The 22901-nt window shown below is 43.9% G+C and overlaps 1 protein-coding gene across 1 annotated transcript in view; it reads right to left on the bottom strand.

Annotated features, from left to right (window-relative positions):
- Window positions 1-3410: 3410 nt before the first annotated feature.
- Window positions 3411-22901, bottom strand: part of TMEM254 (transmembrane protein 254) — a 72209-nt gene continuing 52718 nt past the window's right edge. The window contains exon 4 of the mRNA XM_078642947.1: window positions 3411-4454. Coding sequence (XP_078499073.1) covers window positions 4331-4454 — 124 coding nt within the window. The 3' untranslated portion in view covers window positions 3411-4330. The remainder of the gene's footprint in view (window positions 4455-22901) is intronic.

Genomic DNA, 22901 nt, shown 5'->3' with positions numbered 1-22901 from the left:
TGTACTGAAATTGACCCAGGTCCGGTGGCCTTTTTGGCTTCCCCCTATTGAAGTGTAACTTCCTTGGTGACTTTTCAAGCAGACAAGTACTCTACTGGCATTTACAAGGTATTATTTTACTTAGTGTGTTCAAAACTGCCTACATACATGTTGCGTATTCGCTGAGGCAGTTGCGTAATTACTTTTAACCGCCATACCATGCCTCATGCTCCTGTGCAGATACCTCACAGCCAAGTTCCTCGCAACTCAGTACCAACATTCTGTTTACTTCTTTGAGGCATCTCTTTGTTCTGACGTGCATTTCACCCTATGTCACAGCAAGTGCCCAGCTGACTTAGCAGGCCACGCAGCACACCAATGCAGCGGCCATCTTAACTCTTTGGGATCTTCTTTTTCCTTCATGGTCCATGGCATTCTAGTGCTTCAGCAAGTGCCCAGCTGACTTAGCACGCCACGCAGCCTGCCGACTCAGCGGCCATCTTAACTCCTTGGGATCTTCTTCCTTTTCCTTCATAGTGCATGGCATTTCAGCAGTTCAGTCCAGGAAAGGCCTCTTTCAGTGCTCATCATCTGTGCTCTACGAGACACGGTGATGTGCACCCCTGACAAAAGAAGATTTCTCCAACGTTTGTAAATGTTAACAGTAATGCAGTGACACACACACACCTCCACATCATTTTCTTACTTCATGCAATTTAGTGTGTATCATGTGCACAACGCAGTTATATGCCCACCCGACAAGAAGATTTGTACTCCGTTCGGAAACAATAGTTTTCCTGGTTCCTGCAATTTAGTGTGTGTCACTCGGTGATATGCACACTACATCTCAAATATCCAATCCCAGAACCTAGAAGGCTACAAGGATATTTAGACCGTGATCTCCAAACTATTGTATATTTGCTTTACCACTGTATTTTCTCAAATATTATTTTTTTAGTTTAAAAAATCTCATAAAATGTGTACAATGCAAACTGTAAAACCACCACCCGCCTACTTAGATACCCCAGGAGAACAACCGGTAAGGTGGGAGATATGGCACAATGATTTTAAAACATACCTAGGAGCAACAGGTGCGTCAACATTTAGAGCGGATAGGAAGAAATGTTTGTTATTACACTCTTTAGGGTTTAAAGGTAGGTCTATCGTCAAACATCTACCGCATCTCTCACAAGAAGTGACGGATGGGATTGAGGAATATCGAGAGACAGTCCTTAAACTCAAAAACAGGTTTGATAAGCAACCCAGTCTTACGGTTCTCAGACATAAGTTTTTTAAGAGGATACAGATCTTTACTGACCAAATGATGAGGGATCAGTTTGTATGCCATTGCAAGGACAAAAATATAAGACAGAAAATCTTAAGCATCGGTGACCCATCATTAGAAGAGTCAATTAAGGTAGCCAAGAGCATAGAAATTTTGTTGGTTTCTTAAAGGAATTGGATGACAGGGTGATTGATCCATTTAATGTCGTGCATGTTAGCAATGTCAAGAAGTTGCAAGCAAAATCAGGAGGTGGTTTTAAAAATGTTGTTTCCAAACTCACTAAGACCGAAGCTGTGAGTACCAATGGCGCAAGCATTTGTTTTCCAGGGGTGCCAATCCTCCGCATTCTAAGGGAGCTAGGTGTCCGGCTATGAACATAATGTGTAATTACTGCAAGAAAATGGACCACTTTGCCAAAGCCTGTCTAAAGAAGAAAAGTTACAACAAACCTATTGTGTGTGTTGTTGAGTCGGATGAAGAGCCTGATTCCGAAATTATATCGGAGGACAGGAGAAATGTTGACTGTACTGAGAATGAACACATGGTCAAGAATGTCTCTGTTCAAGATCTTGTTGAAGGCGATCCCGCATCTAGTGTTGATCCTACTGTAGATATTGAGGTGTGGAATAAGACTGTCAAACTTCTTGTTGACACGGGGGCTAGGATAACCATGACCACACAGAGGGTGTTTGAAGAGACCTGGCGTGGTTCTCAACCTTTGTCCCCGCCTGATCGGTCTCCTGTGTCCGATGAAGGTTGCAAGATAGATAAAACATTTTTTTTAAAGATGAGACGAGATTCAATGGAAGGAGAATCAAGGGAAAGGTCTATGTAGCGGTAAAAGGGTTAAACGTCCTGGGATGGTTTAATCAGGGGTTGTTCAGGATGATTTTTAAGGCAGGTGCCAACTAACAAGTTTTAATTGTGAGCAGTGTTGGGGATGGACAAGGTTGGAATGACAAGTTCCCATCAGTGTTTGGGAGTGACTTGGGTAAAATCCAAGGTTTCAAGCACAAAATCATTGTAAAAGAAGGGCGATCCCGATCAGACATGTTTTTGTTTATGGATTTATAGAGCGCATGGCTGCCCAGAGGCTTCCCAGCGCTGTGGAGAAGGTGCTGTAAAAGAAAAAGGGAGTTATCGGGGGAAGAGCCAAGTTTTTAATCTTTCCCTAAAAATTAGTTCATCTCTTAACAGTCGCATTTCTTTGGGTAAGGAGTTCCACAGACTGGGAACTAAGTGCGAAAAAGATCCTCCTCCCCATCTAGATCTCTTTATTCTGGGTGTCTTCGTGAGTAGATCTGATGAGGATCTCAGAGACCTACCAGGAACATATGGCGTCACAAGAGTTCTCAGTTGGGCAGGACCCTTGCTGTTCATGCCTTTGTGGGCTATGCATAAAGATTTAAATTTGATCCTGGCTTGGATCGGTAGCCAGTGCAGTATTTCCAGTAAGGCTTTTGCTCAGCTTTGGCTCAAGGAAGTACCCTATAGTGTCAGAGATGATTTGGAGAAAAAATTGAAAGACCTTTGTATGAAGGGTATCATTGAGCCCACAGAATCCTCTCTGTGGCTCTCTCCCTTGGTTGTTGCCCGCAAGAGATGTGGCCAGCTTAGGAGTTGTGTTGATTTGAGTTCACTTAACAAGGAGATTGGGTGTATTCACATCCTCTCCCCAAAATAAATGATTTGTTTGCGTCCAGAATCTGCAAGGTTACTGGTTGGCAAGCGACATTATCTAGAATGTCACTTGTTGCCAAGGACATGGAAATGTATTGAGTGGAGGTTTGGATGGATCGGGTGGAGCTGTGATGTTCCCTGGCTCCACAACCATGTAGCGAAGGAATAAACCTCTTTCAAGCTTAACCAGTTTTGAGCTGGTTTACTACAAAGTCCTACCTATTGGATAATGGCTGAATACTTGTCATGAGCGGTGGTCAGGAAATGGGGTAAATCTAGCCACACGATAAATACCTATTGGCTGATATTTTCCTGTGAGCAAGCAGGTTCTGCAGGGATAATGGGATGATGTTTGATCGGCAATGACATCCCATTAGCAGGTCGTACTGTTACCAAACCACATTTTGTTCAATAAATTATAAAAACACCACTGTGTGTGCTGTCAGGCATTTACAGATACAAAATGTTGTGTTAAATGTGTTTAATAAATAAAAAAACAAACACCACGTTTCCAACCACACATTTCCAGACGTAGGTGTCTCAGTCAAAGTTAGCACCCACAATAAAAACACTGTATAAGAACGCATTCTACAGCCAACTCACCCCAATAAGTAATGAAATAACTGCCCCAACTTTAGTGTTTTCTTCAGGAACATTAGTTTTTATAATTAAGCGTGGAATGTGTGATACTGACAGGTTTTACTCTTAAGTGGTTACAGCTTTTTATATATGCAAATATTTTCTTTTCTTTGCTGATCTGCATTACCCACCTACTTTAATCCTGCCCCCCCCCCCCCCGAGTCAGAGATGGACTAGTAATCTGGCCATTCCTAGCTCTATTAAATTCAAATTTTAAATTGATTTGCCTGTGAGGACACGTGGATTACCTTTGGGGCAGAGTAAGACACTGAAAGGGTAAGGGTGTGCTGGAGGGACCACTATAGAAGAGGACTGAAAATGCCATGGCGTTCCAGGTGGGTGTGGTCAGCTTGTTGAAATCTATTTTGTACAGTGTATTGCAGTAGATAGTTCAATTTTGGTCCCACTGCTGAGAAAAAATGGGTCTATAGTAATGGTTTAAAATTAATCTAATCTAACCGTTGATATAGTTCTCAAATTGGATCAGGTGCCAAACCTACTGAGATTCAAAAACTGAGCTTCAAATCTAAAAGTATCCTATTTGCTCAGTTCATCCAGTATTTCATTGGTCCTAAATTGGAACACTCGTCTCGCCTAGGCACAAGGGATGGAGCTAAACCCAGTTAGGTTTTTGTGAATACCAAACATACAGGGCAGAGTGGGGCGAATTTTCAACAGCGGCGCGGTCCTTCGCTCGCGGAGTCTGGTAGAAGCTTGTATCATTGCAAATTCTTCACAAGTTCCGAGTTATTTATGTTTCTTCTGCTGCCCGGGTTTGTAGGCCAACAGGAGGGACAGGGAGGCCATACCAAACAGCACTGTTTGTATCAGCCACTGGGCACGAGCCCATCCATTTGTGATTCCCTTCGTGCTGCATGGAGACAAAAAAAATACAGGCAAGTTTAGAGTCAACTATGGATACGATCCAAAAACAAGATCCTTCTAATCGGGGTACCGCAGATACACACCTGGTGCAATGGACCGAACAGGTCAGTTTACATTAGCAGTATGCATAACAGCATGGCCGTGAATAAATGCAGAAACAAACATATACATGCAGCGTGCTACCACCATATTGAACCAAAATATTGTCTGAAAGAAATATTGTGCCCTAAAATATTGGTTACAAAAATATCAACCCTTCGGAAATAATCGAAAATCTTCAGCCAATAGGATAATGTTTCTGTAAATTATACTTTTGCTAATGATATTCTGACATACAAGTATAAAACAAAGATGGATTGAGCGAAATGCTTTCAGGCAAGATGGCAGAAAAAAAAAATAACGCAGGCAGTCGGAAGCATGGGGTTAAGGCTGGGGGTGGGCGGAGTTGGATTCCGTTGAATTACATAAAAATTCTGCTGGATTTCGCGAAAGGGCAGAGTGGGCATTTGGTGCTATTTTCTTAGTGCACAATGCACCCTCGCATCCAAAAAAATAAAATCAAAAAGAGGATGTATTTTCCTTGAGAAAACAGAGCAGCCAAATACCACTCTGCGCCCTTGCATACTCTGCAGTGATTAAAACTGCAGAGTATGTAAGGGTGCCGAGTCAAATCCAGTGGTTTCTAAACTTTGGAAACCACTGCATAATTTAATTCTGCCAGCAGAATTTACATTTATCAGTAATTCCGCGTTACAAGTAATGCAGCATTACCAAACTTCCTTTGATTCCACCAGCTCAATTAAAATGTCTGCTGAAGCCTAGTTAAGGCACAAAACGTACATGCAGACAGAGGCAACTGTAGACTGCGTATGCCATTGTAGGCAGATGAAAGCCGCATCTGAACTTCACCCTACCCTCCCTTTCATCCCTTATAGAGTGTGTGCTACCTCACAGCGGAGTGGTTCTGCTACCTGCATGAAAACGTTGCCCCACAGGAGAACACATAGCTAGTGTCGTTGTTTCCTTCTAGAGAATACCACTTTTCAAAAAAATTTGGGATCACATTTTGAAGGATGAATCACCGCTGTTCTGCTACTGAGAATTTTTATTTTGTATTTATATTTATTTATAAAGTGGTTAGAGTTGTTTGGTTTGTGTAGCTAGGGGTCTTTATCCATTTGGGTATGTGTCATATAGGAGGGTAGGTATGTGTACAGGCTAGCTTAAAATGTCAGAGGCAATTAAGAGTGGGTGGGTGTCAAAGGCATCCGTATAAATCAGACTAGCCAGAGGGTGCTGGGTTAGTGTGTTGTGAGTGACATATTGTTTTATGAAGAACAGGATGGTGGTGTGAGGTCTCTTAAGGTCTAGTTTGATGGTGACCGTGAGTTGTGCCACACATATGTGTTGTACTGACTAACAGGTTGTTCTTATACAGGTCATGAGTGTTTAGTTACCATTATAGTTGGTACTGTTTTGAACTCAAAGATACTCAAATACATGGAACATCTAAGTTGTGTTGAAGGTGAACTCAATGCTCTTTCCACAGCATGCTGTTGGATATTGTGCTGTTTCATGGAAGGAGGCGCTTTTTGTGCAGGACGACAAAAAAGTACCGGCATATCTCCACGATACTATAACACCACAAACTAAAATGATGGCTGGAGGCTTGAAACTTTTCAAAGACTCATCCCAGTCACAGTTCTGGATTTAATCCATTGTTATTTTGCTAGCCACGTCACTTCAGTATGGACCCAGCCATATGTAAATCAGTCTTGACCCTGCTCTACGTGGGAACAGTCCAGCCTGAACTGCTTAGCCACGTCCTCCCTGGACCGGAAACTAGCATCCAGGGACCGGTTTCGGAGTATAACCCCTCATCAGCCAGGCTTGCTTGAATCCAGTCAGCGGGTCCCTTGCTCACTGAGCCACTGGATTCAAGCTAGCCTGGCTGATGAGGGGCGATATCCAGAAACGGGTCCCAGGATGCTTGTTTCTGGGTCCAGGGAGGACCTGGCTTGGAAGCTCCCAGCACCTATCATGGGGGTGCCGGAAGCCGGCAATTAAAAAAATAGTATTGGGGAGGGAGCGCGAGGCCCCCATCCCGAGCCTTTAGGGCCCCGAAGACCACATCCCCGGGCCACTTTCTTTAATTAAGTGGAAGCAGGGTGCACCGCCCCGCTTCCCCATGCCTCTACAGATTACGATCTCCCGGCGGCAGCTTTTTATTTTGTTATATGGGAGGGGAACACGAGGCCCTCCTTCATGAGCCAATACTGGCCTTGCAGCCCCCCTTTCCCAGGGCAAAGCATATTTGAAGGGGACATTCGGTCCCCCTTCCCAGGGCACTGGAGGCCCCCCCAAGGCCTTCTGTGGGTGCCCTGATGCCCAACCGTGCACCTAATAAACTCTGTACTGGGGATTGTGGGGAGGGAAGCAGGCCCCTCACAGCCCAGCTGGCTCCCCGCATGTGCCCATCCTGGGTGTATCAGGAGCCAGCATTGATTACGCCTGGAGCAGCTGTTTATCACTGCTCCTGCTAAGTAAGATCAATCTGCGTTTCCCTGCTCACAAGAGCTGGGAAACACATGCCTGCCCCACCTGGGAGATTTTTCTAAGCTCTCACTGGGTGGAAGCAAACATGCTTTCCCTGACCACACTCAGGGAAACTACTGGGGGTAGGCTCCCCAGGACACAGTGAACCGGCTCTGGCGCATTGGGTCCCAGGGACTTTTCAGGCTCAAGGAAGAGGGCCAAGCGCCCCCTCCCCTCCCTTTAATATTGGCCCCAGGGGATGGGGTCCTTGGGGTATTTCCAGGCTCGGGTAGGGCGTCTTGGGGCTTTATCCATGCTCTGGGATGTAAACCGCACACCCATTCCCTTTGTTACCATGTCTGCCCCATGGATGAGGTCCCCAGGGCCTCCAAGATGCTTGGGGATGGAGCCACGTGCAACACCCCATAACATCTAATTAGGTCGTTCCCAGTTTCTTTTGTAGCTCAGGAGCTCCGCATATTCATTGCAAATTATTATTTTTTTACGATTTTGGCCCCCTGGACTACCCCATCAGGCCTAGGGGAGGCAGGTTATCCCTATCCTGGTCCCTTATATCTATCTATTTTTAACATGTTTTCAAGGACTTTGCACTGAGTTGCAAGACCTATGATGGAGGCCGCCAAATCCTAGTTGATGTGGTGGCAGCCATTCAGATCTCTGGAGATCTGTGGGTCCCCGGATCCTCAGCGGCATGAAATATACAGAGTTTTTGAGCCTGAATTGCTCAGAAACTAGTAAACGGATTTACACCAAATCACAAAAAGCACGCCTTCTGGACTAGAATCTAGCTGTCTACCAAATGTGGTGTAATTCCATTTAGCAGTTTTTGCTTTATCACTGTTAAATTTTCCTACTGAAATATGAATGGTGGAAAAACGTTTGCCCCCCACTTTTCTCGGTCCCCGCTTGACAAATCACGCCAAAACTTTCCAGGAAGAAGCTAGGGTGGATGAGACTTTTTTCTGGAATGTTTTGTGAAGATTCATCAAACTGAGCCAAATTGAATAAAAAACTAAAAAGGTCTTTCCTACAGAAACGCAGATCTAAGTATAACTACCCAATGACCACCACTGGGCAATTGAATAAATATATACAGATATATATTCACTGGAAAAACAAAGGTTACAGGGACATTATATTTAGGCTCAGATTTCACTCATGCAAAAACATAGAAATTCAGCAGTTATAGTTACCCGAGCTAACTATAACTTACGCCCCCGCATTGCATTGCTTATGATTTCACATATTACATCACTCACAAATAGTCAGTGACATCACCGATGATCTCTCAAATAAAATCACTGATTACATCATCCAATGATTGTGAGTGTTTCCTAAAGGTTTTGAGTGTTAAACATATATACGAAGATACTACAAAAGTTAAATGAGTATAGTTTGTGTACTACTGAGTGATACTATTTGTAACACATATGTGAGAGGCTGTGTGACTGTATTCATCCATGTGTGAGTAGGTTTTGGAGAGGCTCTATGGGTGTGTGAGTGGTTGTATGAGTGAGTGGCTGTGTGAGTGGCTGTATAAGAGAATTATTGACTGTGTGTGTGGATGTGTGAGTGAGTGGGTGCATCAGTGGTGTGTGAGTGGGTATGTGAGAGACTGTATAGGTGAGTGATGGGATGTCGGAGTGGCTGTATGGGTGAGTGACTTACTCATAAGTGCTGTATGGGTGACTGAGTGGGTGTATTAGTGAGTGAGTGAATGTGTCAGCCAGCACATGTGTTAGTATCTATACGAGTAACTGATTGGGTGAGTGAGTGGGTATATAAGTGACTGAGTGAGTAGGTGTGTGAGTAGCTGTATGGGTGACTGACTCAGTGTGTGAGTGGTTCTATGGATCAAGGAGTGTGTGTGTGTGCGAGTACTTATATAAGTTTGTGAATGGGTATGTGAGTGTTTGGGTGTATGCGAGGTTCGATAGGGGTGCGAGTGAGCGGTTCGGTGGATGATGTCATCAGTGATGACATTTAAAAAGGCCTCAGTAATGTCACTGACCATGTCATGAGTGATGTAATATGTGAGGTCATAAGCAGTGTATTGCGGGGGCATAAGTTATAGTTAGCACAAGTGACTATAACTGCTGAATTTTTATGGTTTTGTATGAGGGTAATCTGAGCCTACCTATAACGTCCCTGTAACCTTACGTTTTTTCAGTGGATTTCTAAGTTTTTTTTAAATTCTATTACCTAACTATATCGTCCTTGTAAGCTTGGTTCTTTCAATGAATTTCTTGGTATTTTTTTATTAATATAAATAATATTTAATTACCGTACGTTAATTCAACTGCTGCGACACTTATTATTTCCATTTTTCTCAAGTGGAGCTTTAGCTGAGGCATGTGACATGCTTATATTTCAAATTATTTCTTGTTGAGGTTTATTTTTTCTAAAGAAAAACATGGTGTTCTGATAGAAAAATCAATCAATCAAAACAACTTTATTCGGATTTACAAAAAGAAAACTATCAAAGTTACAAAACAACCACATCTCATTTAAAACTAAATACATTAACATTACAGTTCATGTCAATAAATATGGAGCAGATGGATCTATATAAGAAAACATCCCATTGCCAAGTATTCAAACAAGAGGTGCCCTCTCCCATTAAAATAACTAAAATTTCAGGCAGGCCCATTTTCTTATTGTAGATTTCAAGTAGCCTACAATTATAAAATATACAGTCTGGCATCAACAATTACATGTACAAAAGTGCTGGGCGGACTTGGCTAAAATTCAACTTCTTTAAAAGGGAAATGAAAAATGTCTCCGTGGTACTTCGTAAAATTTACAGAGTAACATAAAGTGTAGCAGATCCTGTGGAGACACACCGTCGCAGCCACAGGGTGCTAACACCTGTCCTCTGCTAAATCCTTTTGGAGCGCCAAGTTACAAATGAAAAAGATCCAAACGAAACCTGGACAATAAAAACCGCTCATATGTGGACAGCGAACGCTGGAGGTAAGGCTCTATCGATGGGTTGGTTTTCAGCGCCAAAATTTTCAGAACGCTGGGTTTTCGCAGTTCCAACTCGTCTCTTTTTAACTTCCTAATACAGATAAAGGCTTTCTTGACAAACTCCACATCCTTTTTTTTTGCAATGATGTCAGGATTTTTTAAAGGTTCAGAGCATCCCAACTCTGTAAAGCAACCTCTAATGTATTTCAGCCATGGAATCTGGGACATATGGTCGAGGCTCAGACAATCAGTTATAATCTGATGGCTGAGAGCTAATTCTTTGTTCAGCCAGCACTTTAGCCAAAACACTAGAGGGCGCAAAGCTAGGGTGTCACATATGAAAGGTACCACCAATTCCTCATGGACTACCAAGTTTGATGACCCGTTTGGCACAACCAGCAAACGTTTTAGGAAATTATTCTCAACCACCTGTAATACGTCTGTAGTGGTGTATCCCCAGATTTCACTGACGTAGCAGGCAGTTGCTACACCTTTAGCCTGGTAAATTTTCAACATGGCTGCAATCGCGCGCTTGCCAATCTTTGCAGCAAAGTTAAAAATAGCAGCAGTTATTCTGATGAACTACCCCTTCTTCTTCTGAATAAGAGGCCCCTACTTCAGGCGGTTGTCCAATAAGATCCCCAGGTATGAAAACACTGTCATCAAAGGGACCTTCCCTGAACCTACTGTAAAAGGATACTTTTCATCAGCCGTTGCCCTACCTGCAAAATATAGGATTTGCCATTATTAATTGCCAGATCTCGAGACCCCATGAATTTTATAAAGGTGTCTAACAAAGTTTGGAGTCCCCTGGCTGTTCTGGCTATGAGGACCGCATCATCCGCATGTAATAGGACGGGGAGACCCCGTCGCCCTACATGCGGGAAGTCTGCCCCTGTGGCCACAAAGGCTCCATCCAAGCTCATTTATGTAAAAATTAAACAGAAAAGGGGCCAAAATGCAACCTTGCCGTACCCCTCTTTCGATTTTAAAATCCCTGGACATCCGGAGATCTTGGGCATATTGAACGTTCGCCTTGGTGTCCCTATGTAGATACACTAGGAAGTTCACAATGTTATCTTCCACCCCCATGGCCCTAATGGACTGCCACAGCTTGGCTCGGTTGACACAGTCAATCGCTGATGAAAGGTCCGTGAAGGCCAGGTAGATTGTACCTGGGCAAGCCATCGTGTATTTACCGAGAATCAAGCAAAGGTTTAGACATTGGGCCACTGTCGACCGCCCTGGGCGAAACCTATATTGGATGTCGGAGATGATGTTATGCTCCTCTGCCTAGGAAGATAATCTTTCTAATAGCACTCCTCCCACCACTTTTACTACTGAATCGATAAGGGAGATTTTGTGGTTCTGAAAATTCTGAACTCGTGTAGTGATTCAGACTCGAGAATAAAACTTTATCATAACATGACGAATTTAGTATCAAAAGACCGAGAATGACGAGTACACCATGTACAAGCATTTTCAGCATATTCGAGTGACTATTTCACCTCAAAATCGTCATTTTCGTTCTGAACCCTTGGCTTCCATTTTATGTATGGCAGCCATTTTGTGAGTTGCCCTTTACATAGGCCTTAATCCAGCCAGATTCAATTCCAAAAGGACACGTACACCTTAATCGACTTTCCTATGACCTGTGCAAGTTGGAACCATTGCCCCAGGCCGAACCTGTTAGATCAGTTCCTCTCCAGTGGCCGAACAAGATAACATCAAGGCTCAACAAGCCATAAAACCTTCCTATCGCACACACACCCTGCCGAATCTTGCTCACATCTTTTCCTGCTCATTTCTCTCACTTGCTTTATGATGGGGAGGTGCCCGTTTTTATTAGGGGTCCACTGATATCTGATGGAAATACCGGACCTTGCCGGGTAATTTATTTTGGGCTGGACGAAGTGAAATATGGACATGTCATCATGACTCTGCTTTTCCCTTGTAATCGAAAAATGTTAATAGTGTATTGTAAATTCAAGAATGTTTGCCTAAAGCTGAATATTTTGTATAAAAAGAGAAGCCTGGTTTTGTGAATTCGAGCAGTCTCCTGAGAACATACATCCCGTGTGTTGTACTTCTATGACTCTTGTTACCTTGGTTGCAGCCAATAAAATCGATCCTTGACTTCACCTAGAAGACTCTGAGTTTCTGTGGTCTGAATCAGGAAAGTACCCAAGGTCTCTGGGTGTACCCTGGCACCGCTGGGTTGCCGGTTCAGTACCGGTTCTGAAAAACCCAGTACCTCAGGTTGGCGCCCAACGTGGGGCGATACCAGCGATACCAGTCCAGCCATAGGTTCGTGAGGAGCTTCGTGAGGAAATTCTGGAGGAAGGCCTGCCACTTCATCGACCCCTGCATGTCGACGTGGTCCGAAAGTCTTTGCTGCGAGGTTCCCCGCTTCCCGACGGCTACGAAGGACTGCTGCCCTGGCTATCGCCCTGATTTGGACCCTTGAAGTTTGGTAGAGCGAAACACTAAGACGAGTCTTCTGGTGACGTCATCGATATCTCAGTTAAGTATAAGTGGAGCGTCCCCCAGTCCTTAGTTGGTTCTTAGTTTTGGGTATCCCTTTGGGATCTATTTGGAACTTGCAAGTGCCAAAGCCGAAGGACTCGTGTATTCACGAGAAATATCGTAATCGATAAATCCTTTGAAGTTTGGAGCTAGACTAGAGAGCGAAGATGCCTGGTCTTAGACTTGGAAATTTGTTTTGTCTTGGTTGTAATAATAGGGACTCCCGATTGGAGGACTCGTGTCCGGTTCCTCCGGTTGGAACTCCAACTTACGAGTTATATGTGAAACATGGGGTAGGCCCCATCACATACAATGAAGTGTGGATCAAATACACCAGAAAAGATGGTGTTTTAAAATGGCCCCAATATGGTAGCTTTGATACAGAAATATTAGATAACCTCGAAATTAAACTTTTCAAAAAGAAAGCCCGGACGGCGATGTTTGACTCTTTTCGCCTATGGCGTAAGGAGGCCAAACAAAGAAATTAAATTAGCAAAGAAAAATAAGAGAGAAGGAGGAATTTCGGTAATGCAAGCTGCTATGCAGTTTAAAGACAATGAAGAAGAACAGATGAGTGAGCAGTTGCACAGGCAACGTAAAATGGTAATAGATAAATGCTATCCAGTTTTTCCGTCTCTTCAGCAAGATGCAGCAAAAGAGCGTGAAAAAGATCCGTTAATGTCGCATTTATTAAGTTCGCCACCCCCTTATGCGCAAAATGCCACGGTACCTCCGCAACCTTTAGTCGTGCAACCTGTGCCTCCTGTTCCTCCACAGCACCCACCAGCTGTTCTTCAGCTGACTCCTGTTCCTTTGGTGCAGCCTCCTCAAGGCCCACCGATCACATCTGTTTCACCTGTGCTTTCTACCACTTTGCCTAGTGCACCTTCTACTTTTCCTAACGATCCCTCTGCTATTGCTTCTGCCCCTGCCTTATCCCACCCTGTTTTTCCACCCGTTCTTCCTTCAGTTTCTCCTTCAATTCGGCAGAAAATGGCCAGCACTGTTACTAATCTTTTTTCACCTCTTTTCGGGTCGCCTACTAAGACCCCTAAAATGGAACGAAGACAGTTGCGAAGTCAACTGCCTGACTATCAAGAGAGAGATTCACTGAATCGTTTAACACATAAATGGTTATGGACACTGTAAAGTATGATGTAGACTCAGTCATGGAAGTCTTCCGTCAATGGGAAGCACCGACGCAGAGATATGTTTTTGAACAGATGTGTGTTTTTCTCTGTGAGGATTTGGAAGACAATGATCTGGAATACAACCCACAAGAATTATGTCGTGTGCGGTTCAATTTCGCAGAGGGCATGATTGTAGGTCGCGATGTCAAGAGAGCAGTTGAGATATTGTTGTCATATCGGAGTAAGGTGGGCCCTTCTCAGTCGCTATTCGAGCATGGTAGGAAAAAGGCGCGACAGTACCCCATGAGAGAGGTTCCCCCACAATGGAGAGAGGGTGACGCAAATGCTCACCCACCTGTTCTGCCACATTTTCAGCGTGTGTGGGTACATGTCCCATGGAGGCGAGCTGAAGTTTTAGCCCTTAAACAGACATTACCTGGTCCCCGTAAAAATCCTGCAGGGTATTACAAAGAGTTGTCACAAACTGCTGGGTCATGTATAATGAATTTAGCAGATATCGATATGTTATTTGGGAATGTTGTTCCACAGCCTTTATGGGGTAAGATTCGTCATGTTGATCATGATCAGGAATTAGGTGACTCATGGGCTAATATTACTGCTGCAGATGCCCGACAAGTTGGTGGTGCTAAGCCTGAGCCTTTAGTAGCCAAACTTCCTGCTAAAATAATTGATTACATGAAAACGATAATGCCTGCAATACGTGTAAATTGGGATAAGTTGTCTGCATGTAAGCAGAAGAAAGATGAAACGGTCTCAGATTTCTTCACCAGGTTTGAAGAGACTTTTGTCGACCACAGTGGTCAAGATATGAGCACAGAAGGTGGTCAGCGTTTGTTCGTCGATAAATTCGTGCACAATCGGCTTCCCGAGTTGTGTAAAAAGTTAAAAGATTCAGAGAGTTCATGGGCAGTTTCCTCCTCAGCACAGATATTGGTTACTGCACAGTATTACGAAAATCAAGACAAAGACGAGAAAGACAGAGCAGAAAAGAAAACTAAAGAGTTGAAAACGAAGGTTTTGTTACAGCAAGCATATCGGCCACGTGGGGTGGGTTGCCAGAATAGTGGTGGTCAAAATAATAATGGTCAGAGTAACTATCAAAATAATTATCAGCAGCCTCAACAGTATTAGAGGAACTCGCAAAGAGTCGAGTATACTCAACCACGTGTCCCTGTAGGCCCCAATCAGTGTTCATATTGTAAGGAAGAGGGTCATTTCAAGTATAGTTGTCCTATTTTATTACAGCGCGCAAATGGTGCTTCTGGTGTAAGAGGTCGAGGTGTTCAGCAAGCCTCTAGAGGTAGAGGACGTGGAAATTTCCCCCAAAATACCCAGTCTCTTCCACCTCAAAATTCGATGAATAGGTTTGATCAGCAGAATAACGCATCTGGTAGGACAGCTCAGTACTATACTGATGATTACTATACAGAAGATGAGCATTGGGAAGGTAATGATTGCTAGGACAGCCATAGACAAAGAGAGGGAGTTGTTTCAGTTCCAGTAGATCAGAGTGGACCTTACGTTGAGGTGATTACATCAGGTGTGTCAGAGCCTTTTCTGTTGGATACTTGTGCTACAAAGAGTTCTATTATGCACTCCAAACTCCCTGGCGCACCTTTGTCTGGCGAAATGAACATTTCTGTAGGTTTTTCTGGCGCCCCAGTTAGAAACCCGATTTCTGACCCTTTGTCCCTTTCTGTTGGACCTTGTGAATTCGAAGCACCCCTTATTCTGACAACAGGTTGTGGTGAAAACTTGCTAGGATTAGATTTGCTAAAAAGATTGCATGCGACTTTGTACTGTTCTCCTTCTGGAGTACAACTTACACTGGGTAAGAAAGTGGTTTCTCCAATGTATTTGTCGAGAGACAAACTTCCAACAGAATTGTCATCTCTCCCTAATAATCTTTGGGCTACTGGTCCTAATGATGTAGGTCTTTTAGAAATACCACCATATGTTGTAACATTGAAAGCCAATGTTAGAATGCCACGAATTCCCCAATATAGAATTTCTAGCGAAGGTGAAAAAGCTTTGCTAGCGATCGTTTACGAACTGATTGACAAAGATGTGATTGAAGAGACAAGAGGCAACGTTTGCAATAGCCCTGTTCTGCCTGTTTTAAAACGAACTGATCCCTCTCAGCCACCTGTGTACAGATTTGTGATTGATCTTAGAGAGGTGAATAAAATAGTTGTGCCACAATTTCCAGTTGTCCCCGACATTACTGCCCTCTTGACCATGATTCCAGCTTCTGCCACCTGGTTTTCGGTGATTGACTTGAAGAATGCTTTCTTCAGCATCCCGATTGCCGAGGAGAGAAGGGATATTTTTTCCTTCAGTTTAGGAGGACGCAGCTTCCGCTTTAAACGCGCTCCTCAGGGCTACTGTGAAAGTCCATCAATATATATAGTCACGCTCTAAAGACACAGCTTGATACCATTGTTTTTCCTGAAGGTGCTACCCTTGTACAGTACGTTGACGATTTGCTTGTTGCTGCAGATACTGAGGAAATATGTAAGAAAGCCACGTTGTCATTGTTGCGTCATCTGTGTGATTTGAATCACAAAGTGTCACTTTCCAAACTACAATATTGCCGACAAGAAGTGACCTACTTAGGTCACCTCTTATCGAAGGAGGGAAGGAAACTGACCCCAGAAAGAATTCAGGCAATAGCGAAATTGAGTGTGCCAAAAACACAGAGAGAAGTGCGTGCTTTCTTGGGCATTACATCGTACTGTAGACAGTGGATACCAAATTTTTCGTTATTAGCCAAACCTTTGGTGGCATTAACGTGTAAAGATACACCCAATCCCGTTCCTTGGTCTGAAGAGTGTCAGAAAAGTTTTTCTGAATTGCACACAGCATTATGTTCGGCTCCTGTGTTGGGTACCCCCAACTACAGTAAGCCCTTTACATTATATGTCCATGAGAAGGAAGGGTGTGCATTGTCAGTTTTGACTCAGTTGTTTGGGGACAAACAGCGTCCATGTGCATATTTTTCGTCGACTTTGGATCCAGTAGCCAGAGCGTTGCCAAGTTGTTTAAGAGCCACAGCCGCAGCGGCTGTTTCTATTCGACAGTCTGCTGGTCTGGTAATAAACAATACACTAGTCGTGATGGTCCCACATGCAGTAGAAACGTTGTTAAATAGAACAAAGACACAGCACTTAACTAGTGCTCGATTGTCAGGTTACGAATTAACATTGTTAGCGAGTCATGTGCACATAAAAAGGTGCAACATTTTAAACCCAGCTACGTTGTTGCCAATTGTAGAGGAATTAGATGCTTCAGAACGGCATGATTGTTTTCTTAGAACAGAAGAAGAAACGAAAGGGAGAATAGACCTCCAAGATACTCCTCTTGCTGAATGTGATGGTACATTGTGGGTGGATGGTTCATGCTTCAAGCTTCCGAATGGCGACGCGACTGCAGCGTATGCTGTCACGAGTTTGCATACAATTGTTGAAGCTGCACGTATTCCACATAATTCAGCTCAAGCAGCAGAATTGATTGCACTTACGAGAGCATGTGTGTTGTCAAAAGGAATGAGAGGGACTGTCTATACCGACAGCCAGTATGCTTTTGGTGTGGCTCACAGTTTTGGACGATTGTGGAGAGAACGTGGGTTCCTGACTTCGCATGGAGCTAAGATTCAGCATGGTCAGTTGGTGAATGAGTTTCTTGAATCACTGACCTTGCCTCTGCAAGTGGAGATTGTGAAATGTAGTGCTCACAAGAAGGTGACTGATGATGTTGGTCGTGGAAATGCATTTGCTGACGAAATCGCAAAAGAAACTGCAAGGAATGTGATGAGCCGAATGTATGTTGCAGGCCCTGCAAGATGGGTTGGTGATGTTGGAATGTGTGAAGACACGATAGAGAGTGTGAAGTCCATTCAAGCTGAGGCCACAGAGAAAGAGTTGAGCACGTGGAGAGAAAGTACGGGTAGAATGGATGCAAATGGTTGTTGGGTTGAATTGTCAGAGCATCAGAGAAGGTTGTTACCCGATGCATATGTGCTTGCAGTGGTTACAATGGCTCATGGAATGGCCCATATCAGCGTGAAAGGGATTTCTAAGTTGTTGGCTCCAGTATGGCAAAATGCAGGAATTCCCAAGTGTGCAGAGAATGTCGTGAAGAATTGCATGGTGTGTCTGGAACACAATCCTGGTAGGGGAACCCCAACTCCAGCTGGTCATTTTGACCTCCTACGTACCCGTTCGAGGTTTTGCAGCTAGATTTCATTCACATGGAGAGGTGCAACAATTTAAAATACGTACTCGTTATTGTTTGTGCCTTCTCAAGATGGGTGGAAGCATACCCCTTAAAAGACAATACTGCCTTATCCACAGCAAAAGCCCTTGTGAAAGAGTACTTCCCCAGATTTGGAATGCCTAGAATGGTCTGGAGCGATAACGGAAGTGAATTTGTGGGTCGTGTGATGAAGAGAGTGTGTGAAGGGCTTGGTATTCAACAGAGGTTTCACGCTGCAAATCACCCCCAATCAGCTGGATTAGTAGAATTACAACGGCACTTTGAAACTTAAATTGGCCAAAATCCAAGCGAGCACGGGTCTTAAATGGCCTGACGCTCTACCCTTAGCACTCCTGTCCACCAGAATGACTGTGCATTCACGAGTGAAGCTTAGCCCCTACGAAATTGTTTTTGGCCGCCCAGCCAACATATGGGGAGTGCCTAGACCCACTAAGTTCAGTGAACTCGAACACCCTGTTTTGCTTGATTATCTGTATGAATTGATGGCTAAATTGCGTGTTTTGCATCAACAGGTTCACGACACCCTGCCTCCGGTCTCTGAGACTCCAGGATATCGTATCGACCCTGGATCCTGGGTGTTGGTCAAAAACTTCCAGAGAACGAAGAACGACCAGCCCAGGTGGACCGAACCGCACCTCGTCCTTCTTTCCACAAGATCCGCCGTTCGAGTGGAGGGGAAGGCCAACTGGATCCACGGGGTCCACTGTAAAAGAATCCCTTTACCTCTGCCGTATGACCAGTGGGTCCAGAAGGGTGTCGCTGACTCAGAAACAAACACCGTGCCACGTTTCCTACCTTTCAGTGATGCACGTATAAAAGGAACTAACTCTGAACGTGAAAGTGAAGACATTTTGCAAGAAGCTGTGCCACCATCAAAGCGATTGAACACTTTGGAGCCTGAACTTTTGTTTCAGGATCAAACAGTACCTGAAAGAACACGTTACAATTTGAGGCCGAGACCTATGGACAAATAAAGCAATTCCTTTTTCCCTCCAAGTACTATTTTTTTAGGCGCAGCTCTCCCATCTGAGAAAACGTGCTCATTTTTGTTTTTCGAACCGCCATCCGGGTTCCGCTGCTAGGGCCGTGATTGCTTAAAGTCTTTGGGGTGCAGCTGACGACATTAGGTCGGCAGTTCTGGTTGGTCTAAGGGAGTTGCCCTGGACTGACAGAAGCATTTCTTAGCAGAATCAACCTCCCGTCGCGGGCAGCACTTTAGAGAGGATGGAGTTTTCCGAGATGGAGAGACCTGCCAAGGACATGGACTTCAAACATAGGATGTGTAATGTTATGACAAGGAAAAGCTTCTTGATACTGCGCATTTTTATGTTATTCAGTGTGATGATATTTTTGATAAGTTATGTGTTATTCTCTTTTCGAGTAACATTTGCAACCACAACCTCGCCCATACCTCCTCCTTCTACTGTTTCCCCACACTCTTTTCAACCCCTTCCTGAACACGAATCAGCTAGGAGATTAGAATTTATTAATAACTCCTTTGTTCAGCTTTTGCACCAACACCAACTAGTAATGAACAAAACTAACTGTTGGGTGTGTGGTCTTATGCCTCACACAACGGATAAAGGTATTCCTTATCTGGTCCTGCCATTCAGTCACAACGGTTCTGTGTGGGCATACAGAACAATGTTCATATATGCGCATGAAGTCTACCCCCTACGTTCTGTAACAGACAATCCTAAGAATAGTGCTCTAGTTAAGGGTATAGTAGACATGATTAAGGAAAGTATTTCTTATGAGACTATCCCGAGAGATGAGACACTAGTATACATAGGATGGAACTTAACCGGATATGGAGCTACTCTGAGTGAGAAACAGCAAGCTAAGAGATCTTCCCCGATTTGGATTGTACCCCATAAGGGTCATCTGTGTCTGCAAGGTAATGGCACGAATCCCAGAGCTCAGTTAGGGAAGAGTATCTGCACTAAAACGTATGTTTTTGCAGCCCAGACTTCCCCTTCGTTTTTAGCAGCTAAGGGTACCTATTTCATCTGCCATGATAGAGCCTATACATGGTTGCCCCCTGATTTTTCGGGCTCATGTTTTGTTTCATTCCTGTTGCCTCCCACCTACACAGCAGCGGCAGATTACCACAAGACAAGGGTAGTTAGAGGTGTCTTGAGTGAAGAGGACACTGCAGGTCAAGAATTTGGGGACTTTGCAAAGGGTTTTCTGCCGTTCTGGGGATCCATGGCTAACAGCAGGAACATAAGGCAATTGACAAGGGTAGTTGAGTCCACCGTGATTGAAACTGCTGGTGCCCTTAGTAACAGGACTGCTGAGCTCCAGTCGGATCGACTTATGACCCTTCAGAACAGGGTCGCTTTAGATGTCATACTTGCAGACCGAGGTGGGGTATGTAGATTGATCCAATCGAGTTGCTGTGTTTTCATCCCAGATAACGCTCCAACAGTGTACCAGGCCATCTCTAAACTGCATAAGATTTCCGAATCCATTCATGTAGATAAAGGAGATTGGTCGTTGATGGGATGGTTCTGGGAACTGGTATCCGCCTGGGGATGGAAAATTCTGATGGTCATTGGGATGGTCTTAGCCATTCTTTTCCTGTTCTGTCTGTGCATACAGAGTGCTCCTGCAATATGTGGCCTCTGTGTTACATCATGTGTAAGGAAGCCTGTATCAAGAGATGAACTAAGTACTAGAATGATGTTACAGCAACATCTCAATGACTTTAGGAATATAGATCTGGACTCAGATTAGCGTGAGAATAGATTAATTGCCTTTGTAAGGGCAAAAGGAGGGTTTGTGGTTCTGAAAATTCTTAACTCGTGTAGTGATTCAGACTCGAGAATAAAACTTTATCATAACATGACGAATTTAGTATCAAAAGACCGAGAATGACGAGTACACCATCTACAAGCATTTTCAGCATATTCGAGTGACGATTTCACCTCGAAATCGTCATTTTCGTTCTGAACCCTTGGCTTCCATTTTATGTATGGCAGCCATTTTGTGAGTTGCCCATTACATAGGCCTTAATCCAGCCAGATTCAATTCCAAAAGGACACGTACACCTTAATCGACTTTCCTATGACCTGTGCAAGTTGGAACCATTGCCCCAGGCCGAACCTGTTAGGTCAGTTCCTCTCCAGTGGCCGATCAAGATAACATCAAGGCTCAACAAGCCATAAAACCTTCCTATCGCACACAAACCCTGCCGAATCTTGCTCACATCTTTTCTCTCACTTTCTTTATGATGGGGAGGTGCCCGTTTTTATTAGGGGTCCACTGATATCTGATGGAAATACCGGACCTTGCCGGGTAATTTATTTTGGGCTGGACGAAGTGAAATATGGACATGTCATCATGACTCTGCTTTTCCCTTGTAATCGAAAAATGTTAATAGTGTATTGTAAATTCAAGAATGTTTGCCTAAAGCTGAATATTTTGTATAAAAAGAGAAGCCTGGTTTTGTGAATTCGAGCAGTCTCCTGAGAACATACATCCCGTGTGTTGTACTTCTATGACTCTTGTTACCTTGGTTGCAGCCAATAAAATAGATCCTTGACTTCACCTAGAAGACTCTGAGTTTCTGTGGTCTGAATCAGGAAAGTACCCGAGGTCTCTGGGTGTACCCTGGCACCGCTGGGTTGCCGGTTCAGTACCGGTTCTGAAAAACCCAGTACCTCAATTGGCCTGTAGCAGAAAGTGCTGTTGTGATCCCCCTTTTTAAACACTGGTACAATGGTGGAAGTGGCCCAGGATTCTGGGAAACCATCCCTGGCAGCAGCTTTGAGAACAGCCACTGGGATCGGTGCCCAGAAAGATGGGTCTGATTTGTAGAGATCTGGAGGGATGCCATCCGGACCCGGGGCCTTGTTACCGGTTAGGCCAGCGATCCCCGCCTCCACCTCTATCTGCTTAAAGGTCACGCTTTTGGTTTTATATTCCCTAGTTGGCTGTCCATGGAGAGCCATAGAGCATTTTAGCATAGCTTGAAAAATAGTTGATAGCAAAGTCAATTTTTTAAGAAGAGTCTATAGTTTTGTGGAAAATGTGTACTCACCTGCATTACCTTGTATTGTAAAATTACTTACTTTACTGTCATTGTACAAATGTCTACTGCATATTATATACTACACCTGCATAATGCACCATCCATTTTTGTTTTTCTCTGCATCACTCCTTGTCATTTGTTTCAATGCACAATTAACTGTGTTTTTTTTCCTATATGTTTTATTCGTCGCGAATTATCGTGATATGCATGTTCCAGTTTCTTGGAAAATTCGCGTAGACCGCTTTGTTTTCATTTAGTTTAGTTTAGTTTAAAGGAGTTTGTAGAGCGCATGGTAACACCTCCCGGCGTGTCCCCGCGCTATAGAGAAAGACAGCAGCAGCAGAGGAAGGAAAGAGAGAGCCATTTCACACAGCAAAGAGGCAAGTTTTCAGCTTCTTCCTAAATACTAATTCATTACTCTCCAACCTAATCTCTAGAGGCAGGAGGTTCCATTGCCTGGCGGCTAAGGTGCGGAATGATCTGCCACCCATTTTCGCTTTTTTGGGGCAGGTAGTTTTAAGTAGACCCATTCCTTTGGATCTAAGAGATCTGTTGGGTTCGTACACAGACACCAGATCAGACATATATGCCGGCGCTCTGTGATGAATTATTTTATGGCACCATAGCATTGCTTTAAAAGCAATCCTCTTACTGATTGGTAACCAGTGGAGGGCTGCTAGAGAAGGACGTGAGGGGGCACGGCGGGGAAGTTTAAAACACATATATACACATATTTTAAACATGGTTTGACAGTAGCTGTTTACTAACGTACTGTTTAAACCTCTATCTGTAATCATTTTTAACGAAATCCCCTTTTAAATTATATTTCCAGTTTTTATGGAAATGGAGGTAGTGAAGATGATATCAGTATTCATGAAGATCATGTGACTATTCCCAAATCCGGACCTCATGATTGTGT

This window comes from Lissotriton helveticus, chromosome 5_1 (genome assembly GCF_964261635.1).
Source record: "Lissotriton helveticus chromosome 5_1, aLisHel1.1, whole genome shotgun sequence".
Lineage (NCBI taxonomy): Eukaryota > Metazoa > Chordata > Amphibia > Caudata > Salamandridae > Lissotriton > Lissotriton helveticus.
Note: the sequence above shows the minus strand (reverse complement) of the source record. Positions and strands in the feature narration are given on the sequence as shown.